A 24780-nucleotide genomic window follows, 5' to 3' on the forward strand; every position below is an offset into this window, starting at 1 on the left:
ATCACCCCCTGAGCCAAAACCAGGACTTGGACACTCAACCGACTGCGCCACCCAGGTTCCCCTAAGGGAAAGGTTTTAAAATTGTACTATATTCACATTAAGACTTGTGTTAAACAAGAGGGGGAAAAGCTACAGAGTGAAAGAAGATATTTGCAGCATCTAACAAAGAACTTGTCTATAGAATATGCAGAGAGCTACAAATATATAAGGAAAAGACAGCCCAATAGAAAAGGGGGCAAAAGATTTGAACATGTACTTCATGCAAGAGGAAATCCTCCATTAATCATTAGGGAAATGCAAATTCAGACTACAGAATGATACCACACTCTAAATTAAGAACACTGACAATACCAAGTGTTGGAAAGAAAACTGATTAGCAATATATACTAAATTTGGGTAAATCTATGACCTATGATAGAGCGATGCATGTGCAAATTTACCAAAATACATGTACAAGAATGTTTATGGCAGCTTTATTCATAATAGCTTTTAAAGTATAAACAATCCTAAGTGTCCAATAGTGGAATGGATAAATACACTGTGAAATATTTCTACAGGGAAATATTACGTGGCAAAGAAGATATGTGCTGCTGCTATTTCTAACAGCATGGATGAATTCCACTATGTTGAACAAAAGAAGCTAGACACAAGATAATGCATATTGTATGATTCTGTTTCTGTAAATTTCAATAACAGGCTAATTTGTGATTCAAAAAAGCCAGGATAGTGAATATCTCTGGAGAAGAGTGAAATATTGTGACTGGCATTGCTAATAGTATTGTGTATATTGATCAGAGTAGTTATAGGTATGTGTTCATTCTGTGATACTTCATCAAGCTATATACTTACGTAGTTTACACTGAGTATATTAGATACTTTAGTTTAACCGTTTCTCAAGTTTGACATTCAAACCACTGATTATCTTCTGCTTGTATCAGTTGAATTTTCAATTTGGATTTTTATTTTCCTACTTTTATTTCCTACTTTCTACTTAGATTTTGGTTTCCTTATAAGTTTTTCTTAGTTTGTCAACTCTCTTAACATTTCATCCATTTTTTTTCTGACATTACTCTTCTCTCTTTATGGCCTCATGCTCCTGTTTCATAGATGCTGTCTTTTTGCATTCTGCCAAGTATGCCATATAATTCATTAAGAGGGTATGTGTGCACGCACACATGCGTGATCATTTTCTTCTTCCTTTCTGACATTCCTTATTCAGTAGCCATTTTAACAAAAAAATCAAATTTGTGAACTCCACACCTCACCCCCACCATACTTCCTTGAACATGGTAAAATCCATTCAAACTGATTTACAGGGATCCTATAGGATTGTTGCCTTCTTTTTAATAATGTTCAAATCCTCTTGAAATCTATACCTCGAGAATGAATTGGGTGTCCATTCTGGTTGCCACTTAGTTATGGCCGAAAGGCCAAGAGCTTTGCTGTGTTAAGTTCTCACTGTTTACTTCAGTGAATCACATAACCGAAAACCCACAACTACCAACATACATTCTACCCCGATTATTGGTAGAATTAACCTATTATTTCGATTCTTGGATGATATCTTCCTTACACACATATGTGTGCATGTGCACGTGCACGCACACACACACACACACACACAGAGCCATGCAGAGCATTGCTGCCAGTTGTCTTAGTTGAGTCTTTTGTTGATTCTTTACTGGGAGTTTTAGTCACTGAAGTATGTAAAAAGATGGTAGTCAAGGATCAGTACTCTGGTCTCCATAAACAGCTTTCATTTAGTAGAGCAACAAATGTTTAATATTCTGATTCAGGCAGATCCTAAATATCAAGTTAGAATATACAATGGAGGTCTGTTTCATGAGAGAAAACATAGATTGATCTGTCCTCAACTTGAGATATTTAAAGGGGATACTCTGGGTTGGAGCAAGAAGAAGCTGTATTACTGGACTCCTAGCCAGACTATTTTGAGCTGAAGCCCTGACCCCCATTATTTTGGTCTGAGTGCATTGTTGACTGTGTATTAGTTAAAGCCACCTAACCAGGACAGATCAGCTCATCTGGGTGTCAGCATCAGGTATTGGGATAGTGGATTTGGCTAGAGAGAAGTATCAGACTTGGAAGCTGTAATTATTACAGAATAAGAGTGAGTCACCTTGATAAATTGCCAGGTCTTATCTATTTAGTCATCAAATTTTAGGATTACAGATGGTAAGTAGTGAATAGATGAAGCCTCCCTTCCCCCTCACACTGTAAACATCTTTATTTTTTTCCTGTTGTAAAGATGATGTTTTTTGGTTAAGAATAAATAAAACAGCATTGTAGTTTTAAAAAGGAAGGGAGAAAGGTAAAGCCTCTCTGGTATCCAATCTTCTAGAAATTTCTATTGCTAACAATTTGGTATGGCATCTATCTAGTTTCATTATTTTGAGTGCATTTGTTTGTATGTATTATATATAGTTTTAAAACCACAATTGGAACCACATTATACATTCTGCCATAAATAATAATACTTAGTACCTATTGAGCATTTACTATGTGCCTGGAGCTGAGGCAGTTACTTTACACGTATTTTCTCATTTAATCCTCATAATCACCATGTGTTGAATTGGAGCTATCCCAATTTTACAAAAACAAAATTAGAGATGTTAAGTAACTGTCCCAAAGTTATACAGGTAGAAAGTGGCAGAACCAGAACTCAAACCCAAATCTTTTTGATGGCAAAATTCATATTCTTAACTTTATTTCGTTGTTCTGAACCTGCTTTTTTCACTTAGCAATGCATTAAATTGGACATATTCCCATGCAAATGTACATACAGCTATGTCTTGTCTTAATGGATAAAAACCGTTCTGTTATATGAATGTCCCATAATTCATTAGCAAATCTCCAGTTAATGGGTTTTTAGGTTGTTCCTAATCCAAATCTCTCTTCTTGTGCTAGCATCACACTATTCTAATTACTGTAGCTTTATGGTTTAATACATAGCAAGGCAAGTCATGTATTTTTCTCTCTAAATATTTTTTACTCTCAAGCTGTTCATTTTTTTTTAGAATAATGATATATTCAATTTGTAACATTCCCTAACAACCCTGTTATGATTTTAACTAGAATTGTGTTATATGTTATAGCGGCTAGAATTTTTATCAGCATGGTGTTGATCAGTACAGATGAATTTTGAGTGAGGGTCTGGCTGAAACAAGTTTTAAGTTAGTGTCTCTGGACCTCAGGTCTGGGAGTCCATGGACCTAGAACATTTCCTTAATTGGCTGTTGTTGGGGCATTTGAATATTGCTACAAAGTCACTCACAATCCAGATTCTTGGATTTTGGGATGATGAATTCCTCTTAAAAGCATTTGGAAGATACGTGCCATCATCCCTCAAAGGCACATAGACATAGAACTCGATATACAATTTCAGGGTGTTAAGGAACCCCTGAAATCTAGTTATGGGTCACGGATTTATTAATCTGTTTCTTGCTATGGAAACTGAAGAATACCAAAATAGAGAAGTCTACTATGTAGTCTTGCAAAGTCAGTTATGTTATTGTGTGCAAAGAAAAATACTATTTTTGTAATACATGGATTGACAATCAGGTATTATTAATCCCAATGGTAAATTTCCCTGATGACCTTGAACCAAGAATGAGGACCTGGAATAACAACCTTGGGAATAACTAGGCTAAACAAAGAGCAATTGGAAAAAACAATAAGGAAGACAAATAGGCCAGGGTGATTGGGCAGAACATGGATTTCTGAGTCACTTAGACCTGAATTTGAATCTTAGCTCTGCCACTTACTGGCTGTGGGAATTTAGGCAAATCACACGTTCTCTGTGAGCCGAAATACATAACAACTGCTGTTAACAACAATAATAAAATACATCAAGAAAATAGAGCATTTCTTAAGTTAAATGTGAGACTATTAGTAAGAAGAGTCAAAGCAGATGAGTCAAGAATTCAAGGTGAGTTTCGATTTTCTTTTTAGTTAAAAGGTAGTTGTTCAGTAAAAACTAGTTCTTGTAGAATGTTAAGACTAGATGCCTGAATTGAGATTTCACTAAGAAAGCCAGTATTGTTGGTAAACCTTCAGAAATTTGAAGAAAAGGACTAATGAACAGTATTGAGATTGGAGGAGATTTATATGTGCTTTAAGGGAGTACCCAAGAGATTATGTTGCCATTTTGCAGATGACTGGTATTTAATCTTTCAACTATCATAATAACAATGGCAACAGCACACATTTATTGAGAACTTACTCTGTGCCAAGCACTGTGCTAAACACCTTATAAGCATTATCTCTTTTGATCTTCACAACAACCCCCAGGAGTAGATAGTGTCATCATCTATGTTTATCAATGAAGTAATAGGTCACAGACCTGGTAAATGGTAGACCTAGGATTTATTTTCACACTTAAGCATTAAGCTATTACCTCTCCAATCAGTATACTCACACCACTGCAAAATAACCAAAAAGTTCAAATATCCAGGAAATTTTGCATAATCTTCATTATATTTTAGGATTTTGAAAGTGAGGACTTTGTTAAAGTGATCAAAACAAAAGTTACCCTCCTACATCTGTATTTCTACATAATGATGTTGCTAAAGAAATTATGAAATCCTAAAGCAACTTCTGATGCCTCAAGCATTAAAGTGTTTCTGTGTTTTTATTGGATTGCATTTATTGTATTGTTAGGAGTAGGGTAAGTATGTATTAGATTATTTTCTTGGTTAACTGGAACCTTTTATTGTTGTCATCATAAGTATTAATATATGTATTTATATATAGGCATAAGAAAAATTTTAGTCCATTAAGTATTATATACAAATTTGTCCAAATGTTTTCTTTCATCTGCTTAGAAGTTTTTCAGATAAGGAACATAAAACATCTTTTAATTTTTTGCTAAAATTAAAATTCTTATGTAAGAAAAACAACACATCACAATTATACCATATAATGATTATTTATGTAAGATATTCTTATCTGAGAGCGATCTTTTTTTGTCTTAAGTAAACTGGCATCTTTTAATAATCTAAGGTGTCTTTTCTTGGTTGTTAAATCTTTTATGGGGCTAATGAAGAGAGTAGTGGGTAAAAAATAAAACATTTAAAATTTTAAAACATTTTTACTTTCAACTCATCAAATATTTGGTTATACTCTATAAATATTTTCTTAAAAGGTTTGAATGTGGCTTTAATGAATGTACTGTTTGAGAACTTTAATTATGAGTAAATTCTCTTTAAAATTGACTGTTTCTAATTTGTAGTATAATGTGTTGGTGTGAGGAGAAAAAAACTAATGCCAAAAAGATTATGTGATAAGATTTCAATGTCTGGAGTCATTGTGTAGTTAATTTAAAATGAAAGAGAAATACCGAAATTCCTTCACTAGTGATCATCATGTATTGAGGCCCTTTGGTTTTATAAAAATGTTTATAGTTACAAAAGTATATTATACTTTTTATATGATTAAAATTTAATTTCCTTCCTTATTTTTCGTTTGGCTTTCTTTTGTCTGTTTTCTTCTCTTTCTTTAATTGAAAAAACTAATGGAACCAAAGAGAAGATGGTACCACTGTTTTCTCCTTCTTTTGTATAATCTTGTTGCGTGTCTCTACATAAGCTGTTCTGGCCACTCATCATAGTAACCAGCTGGGCCATTTCACCTGCTGGAGCCATTAAAGAGGACTCTCTCCCCCTAGATTAATCCCCTCCGACATTAGTTTTTTGCACTGACAACTGGAGCAGGCATTCAGAATTTGCAGGTGGCCAGTGTGACGCACATAATTGCCTACAATTTTAGGCAATGAATAAAAATGGTCTACATTACTTGTCAAAGGTTGTATATGCAGTGCCAAGTGAGATCTATGGGAAGCCTTTTAGGGTTTAAAGAACAGTTAATAGCAAGGCTGCACAGGGCTTTTTTAATCATAATGCATTTGTAATATAGCACTTTGATCTTCTCCTTGTAGGAAATGGTGTTACATTAGCCACTTTTAAACATTTATGAGTGAAATTCAGTTATAGAAGAGTAAAAGTGATTATTCTTAAGCAGAACATGTTAGATTTCATTAAAAGTTTTCAGCTTACCCCTTCCTTGTTAAAATCTGTGGGAAGTCTTTTTCCTGGAGAGTTTCAAATCAGGATCTAAGGACATAGGGCTTTTTCCTTATTTTTCCTGTTGGTAACAGCAAGATTTGGAAGGAATGTATACTAAATATTGAGGTAATTTATACAAGGGGATATTTATAGAAAAATAACTGATTTATGGTAAATACATCGATGAAAACCTAAAAAATCTATTACTAATAACTGTGTATTACAATAAATTTGTGAGAAATGCATATTTAAAACATATCCATAAATTATCTTTAACAACAACAACAAAAAACCAGATGACTCTCAAACGCACTTCTTCTGGAGGAGCTAAGTTTGACCTTTCAGACCCAAGAGCCTTTTATTAACACCTGCCTGTAAGAAGAACCTTGCCACACGCAGCTTTTAGATTCAGAACCACAAAACTGATGAGGAAAGACTTGAAGGGTTCAGTTTGTGTCACTTGCTGTTTGCCGTTTCCATTTCACAGATGATTAATCTTTCTGTGAAGAAAGGCTAGAGAAACAAAGCACATTGGGCTCTTCCTGCAGTTACTCCTTCTGAATGCACACTAGCTTGCTAACTAAAAGGCCTTTAGATTTCCAGCAGAGAGAGATGTTCTGAAAGTGAATGCAGCTGGTTGGAGGTCACCAGTGCAGGGCTCTTGCCATTGTGTAATGGAGGCTTTGGCAGGTTGGGTGCGGGGGGCGGTGTTGGAGCAGGGACAGGAGAAGTGGGCAGGAAGAAGGTGTTGGCAAAAAATTAATTCCAAATTAAAAGGGTTTGGTCAGTTGATTTAATATTTTGGAGGGTAGATCATCAATAATAGGTTCAATTTCATCTATTTTGTTTTTCTTTTTAAGGAAAAAATTATAATTCAGTCTCTTTCCAGTATTCCCCCCTCCCTCCATCTCCTAATAGCATGTTTATCTTGTAAGTGGCATCACTAGGTGATGTTGAAATACTATTAGCTCTTACAGTCTTTGGTGTATGTGAATTGTCTTGAAATTTTTAAGACTGTTACTAATTTTGCTGGTATTCCACATTTTATATATTAAAATGTTAATGCCACAACAACGCTTCATTGGTATTTGGATTTTTGATGAGGTATTAAAAAATAATTATGTGTGTGACTTCCATATAAAAGTGACTATTTTTACTTTGAGGATTTGAAAACTCTTAATTTTAGTATTTAGTATCTAAATGTTTAGTGTCCATCCTGTATTTACTTTTTTCTCAATCTTGTGCAGGATATAATGTGCAAAGTCAAATCCTGGGTTATAGATCAGAAGAAACCTGTTCGCTTCTATCATGATTGGAATGACAAAGAGGTAAGTTATAAATATCATGCCTTCTATTCCTGCCTTGGCTTTGACTTCTTAGAGAACAAATTAGATTTTCCATTATTCCATCTATTATTACTGGTAATATCTGGTTAAACTTTATTTCTGTCAATGATTGCTTATTCCCAGGCTTGTTATTATTTTCTTTTCCCCTACTCCTGATATTTCATAACTGCTAATCTCTTAGAAACAAGAATTATGAAAATGAAAATGGCTACTTGTTTGAAAAGAGTTTATTTTCAAGTTATTCAACTTTTAAAAAGGATTCTTTCTCTATCTCCCACTTTAGATTGAAGTGTTGAATAAACACTTATTTCTGACTTCAAAACCAATGGTCTACTTGGTTAATCTTTCTGAAAAAGACTACATTAGAAAGAAAAACAAATGGTAAGTGTTTCCCCCTAGATATATTCAGACATATCCTGTCTCTACCCACAAACACACATACATATGAACTTACGACTATGTTAGATTTTAATATTTTTCTCCTTATTATTATAAAGTTTAAAATGGATGAGAAAGCTTTGTCTGGTTTTGTACATTCTGAGATGAATCTCCTAATTGATCTAATGAGAGAACTTAAGAAAAAACAAACAGAATTAAGTTAGGCAATATTGAATCATGCGTATTTACTTATTAAATTTAAATTTAATAGACGTTATTGTTTGTTTCCTCTGCAAAATGAGAATAAATGTAGTTAGAGCAATAAAACTTTTAAACTAGGAGTTTCTAACTGTGTTGATATTATATGTGGCCTTAAAATACCCACTTGAGATTATAGCTGAGCGTAAGTTTTAAAATCCAGATCAAATGCCTCAAAATTTTTTTTCAGTTAAAAAAACTGTGTGTGGGATGAGGAAAGGAAAATCAGGTATTTGTTTCAAACACTTCCAAAGTGTACAAAGGTAAAAGCTGCATTCATGTGTTACCATTTTTGACATGTAACCCAAATGTACAAAGTTTTATTTCGTTCACTAATAACTTCAAAAACTCCTATATTCATGTAACATGTGGGGCATGTACACATTTGGCATTGCACTCACTTTGACTTGCCTCACAGGACCCTCAGTATTTTATGCTATTAAGTCATACAAACAAATCAAAACTATCCAAAGCAAAATATCTGCGTTCTCCTAAAATATATTGTCGGTTTTTCCCTGTACTTCATTAAGTACTTAGATGCACATGGTTTCAATTTTCCATTAAAAATTCTCATTTCCATATGATATCAAAGAGTGAGAAGCTTTAAACTGAAAAATAAACATTCATAGACTGGAAGCCAAAACAATAATTAATGTCAGATGGTTAACTCCAATAAATGATTAGAATAAATTCTGTGAAATTACTGCAACTAAAAATGCCCTGTTGATATTACTTTAAGACATTTTGTGTTCCTGATAGGAAACTGAATTTGTCCTCTTTATTGGCAGTGTTCTAGAAAGCATAAACTTAACATGAAAATTCAATTCTGACTGGTCAGTGTCCTCTAATAGATAATTAACTTTAAAATAATCAGTACTGTCTTGTTTCAAATTCTTATAAATTTGATGATTAATGTATTAAAAATTATTACCTTTGGGAAGGAATTTTAAAATTTATTACTTGATCTCAGTTAATAAATCTTATTGTAGTATGAATGGTAAGGTTTCCTGAGGCTTCACGAAACAATACAGACATCAAAGTTTACATGAAAAGGGATGAGTCAGTTTCCTTGCCCAAAGGGGCTTCTCACACCTGTATTTGGATGATTACAGGTAGAACTCCCTGGCTCTAATTGTATAGTAAATACCATTTCCCAGACCCTAATGGTAGACAGACTGCTTGGGAGACGCCAGTCTGTGATTTAGCTGTCGCCAGACTCCCCATGTTTTTTGTGAGACCAGTTGTGATGATGATATGGTTATAGCCAATTGAAAGCAAACTCTTGTCTAAATAGCAAATTTTAATTTATAAAGATGTAGAGGTATGGATGATCCTATTTATAAAACCAAATTTTAGATTTTGTATATAACTAATGATCTGGTTTGGGGTTGTGTGTATGTTTGGTGGGGGGGTGGGGGAATCAGATCTTGTGCAAGTTAGTGTAATTGTAGCTGAAAGATCAAAGACTGGGTAACTGAGTGATGTTCCAGAAGAGAATTTACCACATAGCCATTTTCTGTACAGTTTCTGCCGCCTGCTGTTCCTATTTTCCCTCAAGCTAGCCATTGACTACCCCCTGTGCATCCCTGCTCGTAAAAAATGATTGAGGAAGTATTTGTCATGTATTTATGAGTGGGAAACATTGTGTGATAGGGAATGGCATCTACTGGAGCCAGAAAGATTGCCATTTTCCTTTCATTCAGCCACTCTGCTACAGCTTTAAATCCTCTGTTTATGCAACATAGCCTTTGTATTAAAGTGCAGAATAAATTTTTATTATGAAGGATATGAACACTAGGTTTTCATCATTTATAACACTGCAAACAGATGTAAATAGTTAAGATACATTTTAACTACTAAATCCTTTTAATTTGTGTTAGCATCTCTTTCTAGCATTTATAAAATCTAAGCTCCATTTGCATTAGTTGCTCCTTTAGCAAAAGAAAAAGTTTTTGTTTTTTGAAGTTATTATATAATTATTAGTGTTGCAAATTAAGACTGGTGCAGAAAGCAGTAATAAATATTTTCATGGGTCTTTTAGATCTAGAAAACTTTTTTAAATGGTCAGGAAAGAGGAGGGGGAGGGATTTGTGATTTGGGCCATAAGAGGAAGACTATAGGAAACTATAGTTTAGTGGGTCACCATTTCAGATGTAATGATCATTTTAATGACTAGTTAGAGTAGAATATAGGAATAGGAAGAACATAGGAAACTATATTTTAGGGGGTCACCATTTCAGACGTAATGAACATTTTAATTACTAGTTGGAGTTTACTTTAAATTTAAATGGTAACATTGTTTTTCAATCCTAGAAAAGAAGCATTTTGAAAGATAAGTCTATTTTGTTATTGAGTAGGTACATTGACCTTTTGAAATATGTAAAAAACGGAAATCTACTCACTGGTTTTAACGAAGTGAATTAGTCATTTCGTTGACTTATGATTAAGACCTAGCCCCTTGAAGAGAAGCTGACATGGCAGACGGGTTAGTTACGGTTGTGTTATGATCAGATGACAGTAATCAAGATGTTGTAAGGGGAATCCACAGAAACCTTTTTTATTATTACAAATTGCTGGTCTTTGAATGCAGAAGTTGTCTTGGTGAGTGCCAATGATTTTTGAACATTTGAGGATTTTTTTAAACACGATCAGTTGTTACTTATAACTAAAATTGTATTGTCTGCCATATTAATTTTCATTTGAGATTGCCTACTGAGTTACGGTATCAGGCAGGTACAGGACATTAGAACTGTCAAACCATTGCTTAATTAGGGGTTTAAATTTCAATCTTTGTACCTTTTGTTGCTCTGCAAGTAGTATATGCCATCCAGTTATGAAGTCAGTAGAGCAAACTAATTTTAGATATTTTGTATACCTACATAGCTTCCAATTATGTTTCATTTTTGTGTTCTCTTGCCCCTACCTTAAAACTGTTGGTAAAGGATCATTCCATTTATTGCTTATATATGCTACATGTTAATATTCAACTGGAAAATATAACTAACATTTAAGACATTCAGACTTCTTGTGTGCATGGGTGTGTGTATAAACATGTATATTTGCATATGCCTTGGTGGGCTTTTGGTCACTAAACATTACCCTTTGACTTATATGAGTCAGTTAATCTGGGTATTGAAATTGAATCAAGATAGATAGACAAATATTTTCTGTCTTTTAAGTTGTGTAACCAAGGGCAGTGTGTCAGCTTCACTAACTGAATTCTAAATAGAAAAAGGTTTTATTAATTCTTACTATTCTGTGATTCAGTCCCTCATCCCCACTTTCCTGTTTTTGTTAGTTTTCCACATAATTTGTATACAGCAACTAGAAATAGTTTGGTGATCCTATACATTGTGTGCCTGGTTAGGGGGAGAATCACAGAATAAATCCAACATTTCCTTGATTTCTTGAACTGTATGTGAGGATTACAGGTACTGTATCTCAGCAACTCTGAATGAAGAAGAAAAGATACTCATTTTTTACATATAATTTTGTATGTCTATATATCTATATATACAATACAGATATACATGTACATACCTATACCTACATAAAGGTAAAACTATTTCTATAAAACTATTCTAAGAAGTCATCAATTTCTGACAAGATTATTTACTGAAGCTAGAAATTTATGCTGCTGTGGAAAAATCACATTGTTATACATTTGATTTACTTAAAACAGAGAAAATGAGAGTAAGTAATTATTCTTAAAAAAATTATTCATTTTAGTTTAGAAGCTTCTCAAGTAGATTTGAAATTAGGTTTAATTCACATAAAGTTTTCAGAAACATACCCTGTTGTATAAAGCAAGATTTACATGTATGAGATTTTTAAATGTTTTCGTTATCGACTAGTGTGGCAAAGGAAAAGCCCTGAGATATCCATGCAATGTTTTGGGGGATTATAATTTCTATTTTTTGTCATTTGTGGTTCATATAGTTTTGGGGGGTTGTGTTCCCTTCATCTTGAAGTACCTAACATTGTGAAGCCTGTGAGAATACATTATTTATTCTGAGTGTTTTCCTACCTACTCCAAATCACAACATAACGCTGGTAGGTTTACTTTAACATGTGAGAGGTTTTTTAGCTGAATTAAATTTTTAAATTTTATAAGCTATAATTTATAATGATTTTCTTCAGTACTTTTTTTTTCATGGTGATTCCTTTATGAGGACTAGTGCTTATATGCTCCTTTGACAGATATGAAGGGATGATAGGGCAGGTCAAGGGTATTCTGGAAGTCTAAACTAAGCCACTTTTTAAAATACGAGATTGATTAAATTAGTGAACTTCTGTACAAAATAGTCTTAATTTTACTTGTTATAAATGAATCTAAAAATTTTTCTTAAGACCCCTTCTTTGTTTTATAGTCTTTTGTTTTTGTTACTAGATGATTGTCAACTATCTACTTTTTAATTTGTATTATGATAAAGCTTTGAAACAGTATCATATACACTACGAGTTGTGAGTTGGGATTTCAAATAATTTCCGGTGAATGGATTTTGTGGAATTGATTATTTTCTAATTTCTTGGATCAGAATCTTGAGAGCTTAAAAGAATATACTAAAGCAAAACAATTTTTTTTTTATTATAAGAGATGGAACTCTAAAAGAGGTAGGAGGGAAAAGACCTTTGCCCATTCAGAAATCTTTTTACTTGGAATGTTCTTTTGCATTTGTACACATATATACATGTAATAATACTTGTGAATTTCTTTCTGTTTCATTAAATGGATTTTGGGTACTCTTTCAGCAATTTCTTATTCTTATCAAGTGATATTAGTACCCTAGAGCGCTTAGTCATAACGAAAGCAAATAACAACTCTGATTCCATATTATGAAAAAGATAATTATAGAAGAAATCACATCTTTTTATAGGAATATAATGCTATTTATAATGCTACCCACTGTACTATGCATTTTAGGAATTTCCCCTATGCTTATTTGCATTTTTGTCTAGTACTTTTTACAGACAATAATTTCTATTTGCAAATGGTTCATTGAGTTTGAGAAAGTGATACTTTTGGGAGGGTCAGTTATTTTCATTAGCACATCTGTTGACTTACTGATTTATGAGTGATATAATTTATCAAATATGTCAGGACATTTATCTTTTTTAAAGTAGCTGAAGAATTTCACTGCATATAATAGGGAAACATTTCACAGAATTGTTTCTAGCTTTAAGAGACTAAAGCTCTTTTAAAAAACAAGTGTTCTGTTACCAGAGGGGAGGTCGGTAGGGGGATGTGTGAAACAGGTGATGGGGACTAAAGTGTACACTTACTATGATGAGCACTGAGTAATGTGTAGAATTGTTGAATTACTCTATTCTACATGTGAAACTGATATAACACTGTATGTTAACTATACTGGAATTAAAAATTTTTTTAAAAGGAACAATTAAAATGTTTTCCATATAAAACATAACAAACAAGTGTCCTCTAGGATTCTCTCATATGAAATTAAAATGTATGTTCCCCATACATGCACACACATACATAATCTAAGAAATGAAAAGTTTGACTTATATAGTGTTTTTCAAATTACAGATGATTCATGTACACAAAAGAATTTTCCTGCCTCTCTACCCCACTTACTTTGGTGAATAATTCAGGGACTATTAATATTTTTAAAAATTTGTGCCCCGGAGGTGAAGGACCTGTAGATCAAATTTTGTTTCCAAAACTGTGAGCTGAGATGAGCTACACTCATAAAATAAGAGTTTTAACTAGTAGTAGTTGGTAGAAGTGGAGGACAATTTTGAAGCCTAGAAATTTTAGGACTGTTGGGGGGTAATGGAGCCTTAATGTGGTATACAGGATCTGAAAAAGTTTTTCCTAGAAGGCTGTAGAAGAAGAAAGGAGAGGGTGCCATTTGGGGCAGTTTTGGTGTTTTCTCTAATATCCTGCTTGTGCAGAATAGGAAAGGAGTATTATTTCCACTGCCCTTCATTCCTGTGCTCTCTCCTGTGTTCCCCAGTCACAAGATCTACTTTTGGAGTTAATGTTGTAGTTCAGCTACTACAGTATGAGTTAAGTAGACTTTCGAAGGCTAGACCAAAATGTTGGGTACCATTAGTAACATTGGGCCTGTAAAGAAAATGAATTCTGGGGTGCCTGGTTGGCTCAGTCAGTTAAGCATCCAGCTCTTGATTTCAGCTCAGGTCATGATCTCAGGGTCCTGAGATCAAGCCCTGCATCAGGCTCCCTGCTGAGTGTGGAGCCTGTTTGGGATTCTCTCTCTCCCTCTGCCCCTCCTCTCTCGCATGCTCTTTCTCTCTCCCTCTAGAAATAAAATTAAAAAAAAAAATCTTTAAAAAAAAGAAAGAAAATGAATTCAAAGAAACTTTGAGCATATAGTCTATTTATAAATTAGGTAGTATATATTATGAGGAATTTTGGTATATTAAGAATACTGCTACTTTAGAATTTGAAATATTAATGTGGTGGTCCTTATTTGCTGCTAACTAGGTCTTTGACTGCAAGCAAATTACTTAGTCTTTCACATATTGAAGACAGTACATCAGAATGTTCACATAAAATGTGTTCTGTATAAACAATATTTCCCAAATTTAATAACCATACTCAAAAAGAATACAGTAATAGAAAAAGGACTTGTTTAGTCTTCTAAATGTATCTTCTGGATATATTCCCTTGGTTTTTCTTTTCATTATATGGATAAAGGAATAAAATGTGTATTATATATATATGTGTATATATATATACATATATATATATTTACAGCTGTAGTTCTATGCTTTGAAACAGTTGTACTCCAAAACAAAATGGACAACCAAGAATCATCTCTGTTGTACAGTAGCAGTAGCAATAAAACTCCCATGATATCACCACCATCTTCCATGACTCTGCCCCTATCTCCTTCTCAGATTGGGCCCTGTGACCTTACCATTGGTGCTTTGAGGATTTTATTGTTATTTCTTGGCTTCCATTAGATGAAATCATTGTTTATTACAATAGCATCATTTTTTTAAAAAAAAGTGGCTGTTTATTCTTTACAAAGCCTTTTAAAACAGTTCCATTGTGATCTCCTATATATATCTCATTTTCCCTATTTTTGAATATATGTGTGTGTGTTGGAGTATGTGTGTGTGTGTGTGTGTGTGTGTTGGAGTGTGTGTGTGTGTGTGTTGGAGTATATATGTGTGGGGGGGGGGAGGTGAGGCAGTGAAGGTTAGTTAGTTAGTAAAGATCATCTCTAAATTCCCTCTTCCAGTGCTAGAATTTTATGATTTTAATGAATTGGATTGTATCATATTCACAAAGAAATGATGCCTTTGCAAATATCTAGTACCTTCTCAACCCTCATGTACAGGTTTGTCATGGTAGGATTTTTTTGTAACTGTGGAACTATAGAGAGCATTTCTGAGGTTGCAAAGACCCAATTTATGAGCAACATATCTGGCTGGGTTGGAGATAAGACCTGATCTTTCCTCTACTCTCATTTCCCTCTCTCATATCTTTTACCCCTTGAAAATAAGTCTTTCCTGGGTCTCAACCATGTTCTGATCTTTCCTCAGAGTGAGCAGCTATTGCTTTGACTAGAGTGAGGACAAAGTGGAAATAATTGACTTATCTGTATTTGAGGCTAGTTATATAACTCAAACTGTTATATTTTTTTATTCTGACATGACCTGGAAAGCATTTCCTCATCAAAAACATTAGATTATGAAATAACCTCAAAAGCCTACTTAATTCACAACATAGTAGAAATAGTGCAGTTTAGATGAGACATATTTTGGTATCTGTAACCATTTTTATCACCAATTTTTAAATTCTCCTTAAAAATATGTTCTAAAAGAACTGACTTAGGAACTTTGAGTACACCCCTATCTGTAAAGTTTAGGGCTGAACATTGGTATGCATTCAGTCTTTTAAATGCTTTCTTAAGAAGAGAAGTTAATTTCATAAAAACATGATTATGAATATAAATTTCAAATTTATGTTTATGAAGACTGTGAACTCATTGAGGAGGTGGGTACTATGTTTCCTTTTTCCTTTTGTAAGCAGATAATCATTGAGCCCTTCTGTGTGTCATGTACTATTCTAGATGGTAAACAGAAAACGCCCTTGCGCCCTTAAGGCTTATAGTCTCATGGGATAATAGACAACCAGTGAACAAATATTTAACACTTAATGTCAGGAGATAACTAAAACAATGAATAAAAATAAGGCAGGGGAAGAGGGGGTGCCATTTTAGTTAGGGTAGTTAAGGAAGGCCTTTATGAAGTAAGAGAGTATGCCATGAGAGAATCTGAAGAAAACTCAGTCCAGGGAGAGCGAACAGCGAATGCAAAGGCATGCGTGACAGAGCATTGAAAAAGAGTAAAATCTGAAAATAACCACTTGAAAAGAACTTTGTAAATTCTTAGATTGTCAAGTGTTTTAAACAACCTTTAAAGTAGTGTTTGCAAATATATAGATTTACTTTGAATTTCATCTTTCCTTTTTCATGCTTGTCTAGCAACTTGCTGATCCACACTACCACTCATAAAGCACTTCTTTTAAAAAAGTTCCTCAATGTATGACCTCAAAGAAGTAGATTGAACTTTACTAAAAATAATAGCTTGGGGCGCCTGGCTGGCTCAGAGCTTACGACTCTTTTTTCTTTTTTTTTTTTTTTAAGATTTTTATTTATTTATTTAACAGAGCTAGAGAGCACAACTAAGCAGAGAGGCAGGCAGAGGGAGAGGAAGAAGCAGGCTCTCTGCTAAGCAGGGAGCCTGATGGTGGGGCTTGATCCCAGGACCCTCGGATCATGACCAGAGCCGAAGGCAGCCACTTAACCAGAGCCACCCAGGCGTCCCAGAGCTTACAACTCTTGATCTCGGGGTTGTAAGTTCAGACCCCATGTTGGGGCTATAGATTACTTAAAAATAAACTCTTTAAAAAACAGCAACTTAACATTTGTCAAAACTTTATAACATCATAATTTACATTAGTTCATCGGATCCTCAGACAAATCCCAACCTGGCCCACACAACACTGTTCTGTTTTGGCCTTGAATTGGTTTTTCACTAAAATGAAACATTTTGATCATTGGATTAAGCAATCTGCATTTTAGATTAGGAATGGGTTACATTAGCCAAAAGGTAAATGAAATTAGTGTTACCATTAATAAAGATACAAAGGTACCTTTTTAGTACTTTATTTGTCATTAAGATCAAGGAGTAGTCATCAATATTCCTGATGATTATCAACATTTTCCTTAGAAATTCTTTTAAGGGCGCCTGGGTGGCTCAGTTGGTTAAGCGACTGCCTTCGGCTCAGGTCATGATCCTGGAGTCCCAGGATCGAGTCCCACATCGGGCTCCCTGCTCAGCGGGGAGTCTGCTTCTCCCTCTGGCCCTCTTCCCTCTCGTGCTCTCTCTCTCTCTCATTCTCTCTCTCAAATAAGTAAATAAGATCTTTAAAAAAAAAAAAAAATTCTTTTAAAAAGAACTGCATAGTCTGTGGAAGACATCTTTGGGTTTAATCCATTTTGGTATTTAAAAGAAAAATAATATCTGTTGGGATTCATTTTTTGGCTTTTTTTCTTGTTTTAAATGATGTTTCAAAAGGTTTTTCACAAAGAGCATATCTGGATGTCTGAAGCATGAAGGTGACTAGTATTTTTCATCCATAATCTATATTTGAAGTTGCTGTGCCTTAAATGGTGCCATTTTCCTTTTGTCTGTCTTACCCCTACCGTGCCATTAAATGACGTTGACTGAGCTTTTCCGGTACCAAACCAAAAGACATACGTGGCAAATCATCGTTTATTATTGAGCTCCTGCTATGTGGTAGGCACTCTTTTGAGCTTAGAAATTGGTGAGATGTTAACAGAAGAATAGGTGAAACATGGGAAAATTTTATGAATATTTCTGAAGCATAGATACCATCATGCCCATTTTATAGATAGGGCAGTTGGAGAGATTGTAGAACATGCCCAAGTTCTTGTAGCAGGCAAGTAGTAGAAATAAACCCATTTGACCTGAATATTTATGCCTGTTCCACACGTGACAGAACAAGATATATTTGTGAATCTTCAGATATCTTTGAAAATGTTGCTTTAAGTAACTTGAGCATGTTGTTATGTTTTAGCTCAGAAAATACCATCTCCACCAAATTGTTTAGTGTTAAGAAAAGGAGATAATTGTCAGGATGACAACTGTGTGCCTTTCTTAGGATATTAAGCTTTAGCTGTTGGTGTTTTTGCCTTGCCTTATCATTTTATTAACTATATAATATTGTTACAGCAGTATATTTTAGCACCCACCGTAGCATCCATTTTTAAACATATACCATGTATAAAAATTTTGTTAGAGAGAATACAATGGCTCGTATTGAAATTAAAAACTAACAATTACATCAAGTTGCCATGTCTAAAATAGTAGTGCAGAATAGACCCCAGAAAACATAGCTGTAACCACAGATCATTTTATATATATTAATGTGATAAGCAGGATTTGCCTCCCTCTGCCCTCTAGCATACCACACAATTTGTTAAGAATAATTCTATTGCTAGGGGTGAAGGAGTTGATGTTTAAATGAACAGGGGAGTGAAAGAATATCATTAATTAGAATAACAACAAATTCATATGCCTAATATGTTGTATTAGTTATAGTCAGCGTCAACACTTACTGAACACTTAACTATATTCCAGTTACATTGAAGACTCCCAAAAACCTTATAAAATTGGTACCATTGTTATTTTAAGGAAGGTAAAGCAAGTATAGAGTGCTTGAGGAACTTGGCCAAGGTTGCATAGCCAGTCAGTGGTGCCAAGATTCAAACCTAAGCAGCTTATCTCCAGAGCCCATGATCTTTACTACCATGCCATGGTATCTCTGCTTTGGGCCCGTGGTGGTGGGAAAGGTAGACAAGGCCTGAGCAATAGGTCATATACTAGCTACATTTCCTATCACTATAAATTTCATTTAGATAAGATTTTGTTGTTGTTAAACAGTTAACGCACTGTGAAATTTGAAGCTAAAAATTCACTATAACCTGATTAGAGAATGCCAACTGAAGGTAACATAAAAATTGTTACCTAAACTGTATTTTAATTTTTATGAATTTGTCATTGAAAACTTATATTCCAAACATGTATAATTTAATAGCCCTTTATAGGGACAGTAGTTAAAATAGTTTATATATTTTTACAAGGAAAATACATATATTCAATCATTTTTTAAGATAAGTACTTTCTTCTACCATTTGGTTGTTTTGTCTGTGTGTGTGTTTTTAACCACATAGTAGTTTGTTCTATTTCCTTGTATTTTCAGTAACTTGGATTTGTTTTTGAGACTTTCTTGGGAGTGGGAATTGTACATGTGTGTGCATATGTGCATATCTTTTATTAGATGAAGTACAGATAGATAATTTGCATAATCTGTTTAAATTCTACATTCATGCATAGCAGTATAATGGAAAGAACATATATACATATGTCTTGGGCAGAATACTGACTACCATTTGTTGAGCATGTGTTATGTGCTGGACTTTGGGGTGCTTACATAGTATGTTCTCTTTTTTTTTTTTAAGATTTTATTTATTTATTTGACACAGAAAGAAAGCATGCACACACACAAGCTAGGGAGAGGGGCAAAGGGAGAGGGAGAAGCAGACTCCCCGCCAAGCAGGGAGCCTGACATGGGGCTTGATCCCAGGACCCCGGGATCATGACCTGAGCCGAAGGCAGACGCTTAACAACTGAGCCACCCAGGCGCCCCTATAATATGTTCTCTTATTTGGATTAATCCTCATAACAACCCTGGAACGCAAATATTTACCTATTTACTTAGAGAAGTATAAAGTGAGAAACCTAGTTAAACATTTTAAAGACATCTTTTATCTTGAGCTCATCAGAAAAAGTATTAAAACATTTTATTGCATTTATAGCAAACCTTTCATGGAACAAGTGCACAGGGTTTTTTTTGTTAGTTGCATTCTAGTGAAAATTGCACAGAAACCCATACAGCTAGATTAGAAATAAAGGAAATAAAAATTTAAATAAATAAATAAATAAATAAATTGTATGGTCAATTAAGCTATGACAAAGGAGGCAAGAATATATAATGGGTAAAAGACAGTCTCTTCAATAAATGGTTCTGGGAAAACAGCTACATGCAAAAGAATGAAACTGGACCACTTTCTTACATAGCATAAGACTCCTAGAAGAAAACACACAGTAATTTCTTTGACATAGGCTGTATAAATATTTTTCTAGATATGTCTGCTCAGGCAAAGGAAACAAAAGGAAAAATAAGCTACTGGGGTCTACACCAAAATAAAAAGCTTTTGCACAACAAAGGCACCCACCAACAAAACAAAAAGTCAACCTACTGAATGGGAGAGTATATTTGTAAATGATATATCTGATAAGGGGTTAATATCCAAAATATATAAAGAACTTACACAACTCAATACAAAAAAAAACAAAAAAACACCAAACCCTAACAATCCAATTAAAAAATGGGCAGAGGACCTGAATAGACATTTTTCCAAAGAAGATATACAGATGGCCAACAGACACATGGTAAGAGGCTCAACATCACTAATCAGGGAAATGCAAATCAAAACCACAATGAGATATCACCTCACACTTGACAGATTGGCTATAATCAAGGAGACAAGAAACAACAAATGTTGGCAAGGATGTGAAGAAAAAGGAACCTTCATGCATTGTTAGTGGGGATCTAAATTGGTAGAGCCCCTGTGGAAAATAATGATCCATTAATTCCACTACTGGGTATTTACCCAGGAAAAATGAAAACACTAACTTGAAAGGATATACGTACCCCATATTTATTTGCAATAGCCAAGACATGGAAATAACCCCAAATATCCATCTCTAGATCAATGGATAGAGAAGATGTGGTATATGTATATAGCGGAATATTACATGGCCATAAAAAGAATGAAATCTTGCCTTTTGCAACAACATGGATGGATCTAGAGGGTATAGTTCTAAGTGAAATAAATCAGTCAGAGAAAGACAAATGTGATTTCACTCGTATGTGGAACTTTAAGAAACAAATGAACAAAGAAAAAAAGACAAAAAAAAACCCAAAAAACCCTTAAATACAGAGAAACTGGTTGTTGCCGGGGGGGGTGGTGAGATGGGTGAAATAGGTGAAGGGGATTAAGAGTACACTTACCTTGTTGAGCACTGAGAAATGTATAGAATTGTTGAATCGTATTGTACACCTGAAACTAATGGAACACTGTATGTTAATTATGCCTCAGTTTTTAAAAATATAGCAGTTTTCCATTTTGTTTTATTTCTCCTAAATATACATATTTTTGGTTTTTATAATATTGTGTTCTGTCTTCTAAAACTTAACACGGATATGGTCACTTACCTTTTCCCTTCCTTTCACTGTATTTTTGTTTCCTCTCTCCTTTCCTCACCCCCCCCCCCAAAATTAACTTTAGGATCCAGTTAAAAATTTGTTTAGGCATATTACCAAACTTCATATTTGGTGAGATTTTACTGTTTTATGAATGCTCAAGACTGTTTTTTTAAAGATTTTATTCCTTTGAGAGAGAGAGAGAGAGCACAGGCAGGGGGAGTGGGAGAGAGAGAAGCAGGCTCCCCACCGAGCAGGGAGCCCGATGTGGGGCTCGATCCCAGGACCCCGGGATCATGACCTGAGCGGAGGCAGACGCTTAACGACTGAGCCACCAGGCTCCCCTGTTCAAGACTTTTAAATGGAACAGCAGCATTTAGAAAATCTTGCTGTGTTTTTCTTTTTGTTCATCAGGACTTATCCCTCTACCTTTCCAACTCTGTCCAAATGGATTTTCCCTAGTCCTATCAGCAGGTACATTGTAACACTTACTATATTGCTAAGAAAACTGATGGTTTACAACACAGTTCATAGATGTAAATTAAAAAAGAAAAATCCAGGGGCACCTGGGGGGGGTCTGTCCATTAAGCGTCCGACTCTTGATTTCAGCTCAGGTCATGATCACAGGGTAGTAGAATCGAGCCCCATCTCGGGCCCCACACTGGGCATGGAGCCTGCTTAAGATTCTCTCTCTCCCTCTCCCTCTGCCTCTACCCCCTAAAAAAACCCCACAAAAAATGTGTTTTTTTGGAAGTGAAAATAGAGTTTATTGAAGATAAATATATAGAGATACGGACAGAATGTCCAGGAGACACAGAAAGGAAAAGAGCATGAGTCTCATCTTTGCTTGGGGTGGAGTTTTTACCATGATTGTGGTCTGGTGCACATGTCCCCTTAGGCATCCAGGAACTGGTCAGAACAAGAAGAGGGTCCAGGTTTCCTTCATAAGTCATTCGTTCCCTGAATTCAGGGGTCTTGACATTAAGGTGTTTGGAGTCAGTGGTCTTGAAGAATGTTTGGTCACTGGGATGTTATCTCTTGTGCTGGAAGACTCTAAAGATATCATTATCTCTTTCTCCCTTACAGAGAGGACATATGCTATTTGTATTACAAGACATGTGTAGAGTGGGGTGGGGCGATTTGGCCTGAAGTAAAGTTCTATGATGTGAGAAACCTTCCGCACAAACTAATCTATACAATATCCAAGTAAGAGTCAGGGAAAAAAAAAACAAAACACTAAAGTGTCTTAGTTAGTGTGGATTAAAGTGGGTTAGTTTATGTGGAATGTTTTTCACATGGTAGAATTTTACTTCAGGCCAAATCTGAGACAGACACTGAAGAGGGAAAAAAGAGACCAAGAGAAGGAATATGGAGAATATTGACCTTTTGTTTCCTTTCCTGTGTTCAGAGGTAAACGTCTTAGTTGTCTAGGTCTCTGGAAATTAGTACTTTTAAAATCCTTTAAATGTTATTAGAATACATTGCTGAAGTCATATCTGGTTAGTTTTGTGATTAAGTATAATTAATTATGTGTCTATGATTGCACATTTCATGATTATGGTGTATGATGGGACACTGTTTTACATCTATTATTAAGTACAATTTCTATGGGTGGCCAAGTATGTTTTTTAATGTGACTTGGACACACTTAGACATTTCGGATATATAGTTTAAAGACTAACAGATTAGATTGGGATATTCTTTCAGCTTCATAATCTTGGAAAACTGAAACAAAAGAAAGAGCAATGCCTATTTTTAAGCATCCTTAGCCATAAACAGGGGAAGGTATGTGCGTGTGGCTTAGCTAATAATAATGACTTTCTTACTGTGTATCACTTAAAGAATTTTTTTCTATGAAATATTTAATAGTTACACATTTGCTGTTTTATAGTTATTTCAGTGCCCTATTGACATCAAGGGCTACTGATTGTTGTATTAGTAGTTCTTGACAAATAGAAATTATTTGATATGCTAAGCCATTTCTGACAGAAGATATAAAGTTTTGACAAACACGTATGGCACAGCAAGTGTCCAATTCTAAAGAGCAAAATAAATGCAAACCACCATTATGGTGAACACAAACAGCCTGAAAGCAAGTTATCAGTAAGCAAATAATTGTTGAACTGTTATGAATGGAATAGGATGTTGAAATAGGGCATGATTGGCTGATGTTACATATGTCCTTGATTACCTTCCTTGTGCTTTTATCCTAATAAGTGACATTCTTTGTATTCCCTTGGATGGCTAGACAGTCTGACACTGAAGAAGAATAAATATTGCATGTGGTACACATTAAGCTGTCATCTAAGACAGCATTTATAAAAAGTAACTGCAGAAATTCATAAGAAATTCTGCACTGCTACAGTTTCCTGGCTCCAGTCATAATTGTCAAAGTTCTTGACACATTCAGGTCTTCAGAAATGATTTAGGTTTACAATGGCTTGGTGTATGAATAATTATTATGGATTTGTGTTCTCATATTGCCTTAAGATGTTAATGTTAGTTACCCAAATGTTATATTTTACAATAATTTTTATTTTTAAAAATGATTCTTCATTGGTAATAGTGACATAGCTCCCATCCCATGGTCTTTTATAAATGGATTGTAGACCATTCATGTATTTGAAAGGAGTTTTTTAAATGCTTAGTTTATCCTTAACCTGTTGGAAAATATAGCTCAATTGTGTTTAGTGCTACCAAACAACTCTTGACAATAAATATTTTTATTTTTCTTATCCAGCAGCATTGGTAAGCCTTTAAATGGTCCAAGTGAATACCCTTTTAAGACTCTTTCCAAAAACAACTAAATCACTACTTGATGTTTCGTTTTAAAATATTGGATGATTTTATTCACATACTTTTATAATTTTAATATAGTTCTTTGAAGTAGGGCAGTGTTTTATTTGTTCTAGTTACTGTTAACCTCTTAAAATTTCCTTTTGGTGGAAGATGGGTAGAGGACACAATATTGTACTAAAATAAGCATACCTAAATAAGAGGTAAATTATGGATGCAAATTTAGCGAGCATTTTTAAAGCCCCTGTTTCTTTTCCTAAACTAAAATACTTCTGTCATCCTACTTATGTGGTGTGCCACATAATAACTGAAGGACACCAAAAAAATTTTTTTCTTTTTTATATTTCTGTAACCTGACACTATTATTCTAAGCCATTTAAAATTAAGTAATTAGTATTCCCATTCTATAATCTAATCAAGAATATAACATATTTTATCAGCTGATTACTAGGAAAATGTGATTAAGTATCAGAATGACTTATGATCCAACACAAATACAAAAATAAAATACAGTGTTGAGTTCTAAATTATGAGCTGTGTTTCAGGGAAGACAGGAGGTCAGTCAGAGTTT

General features: G+C 34.4%; 1 protein-coding gene across 2 annotated transcripts in view; it reads left to right on the forward strand.

The window, feature by feature from the left end:
- The window catches only part of OLA1 (Obg like ATPase 1), a 189498-nt gene that overhangs the window by 131313 nt on the left and 33405 nt on the right, over positions 1-24780 (forward strand). For both annotated transcript variants that reach the window (XM_025850090.2, XM_025850099.1), the window contains 2 exons: positions 7328-7408; positions 7710-7807. In XM_025850090.2, coding sequence (XP_025705875.1) covers positions 7328-7408; positions 7710-7807 — 179 coding nt within the window. The remainder of the gene's footprint in view (positions 1-7327; positions 7409-7709; positions 7808-24780) is intronic.

Source organism: Callorhinus ursinus, unplaced genomic scaffold (genome assembly GCF_003265705.2).
Source record: "Callorhinus ursinus isolate GAN/ISIS: 27379988/994484 unplaced genomic scaffold, GSC_fseal_2.0 scaffold2, whole genome shotgun sequence".
Classification (NCBI taxonomy): domain Eukaryota; kingdom Metazoa; phylum Chordata; class Mammalia; order Carnivora; family Otariidae; genus Callorhinus; species Callorhinus ursinus.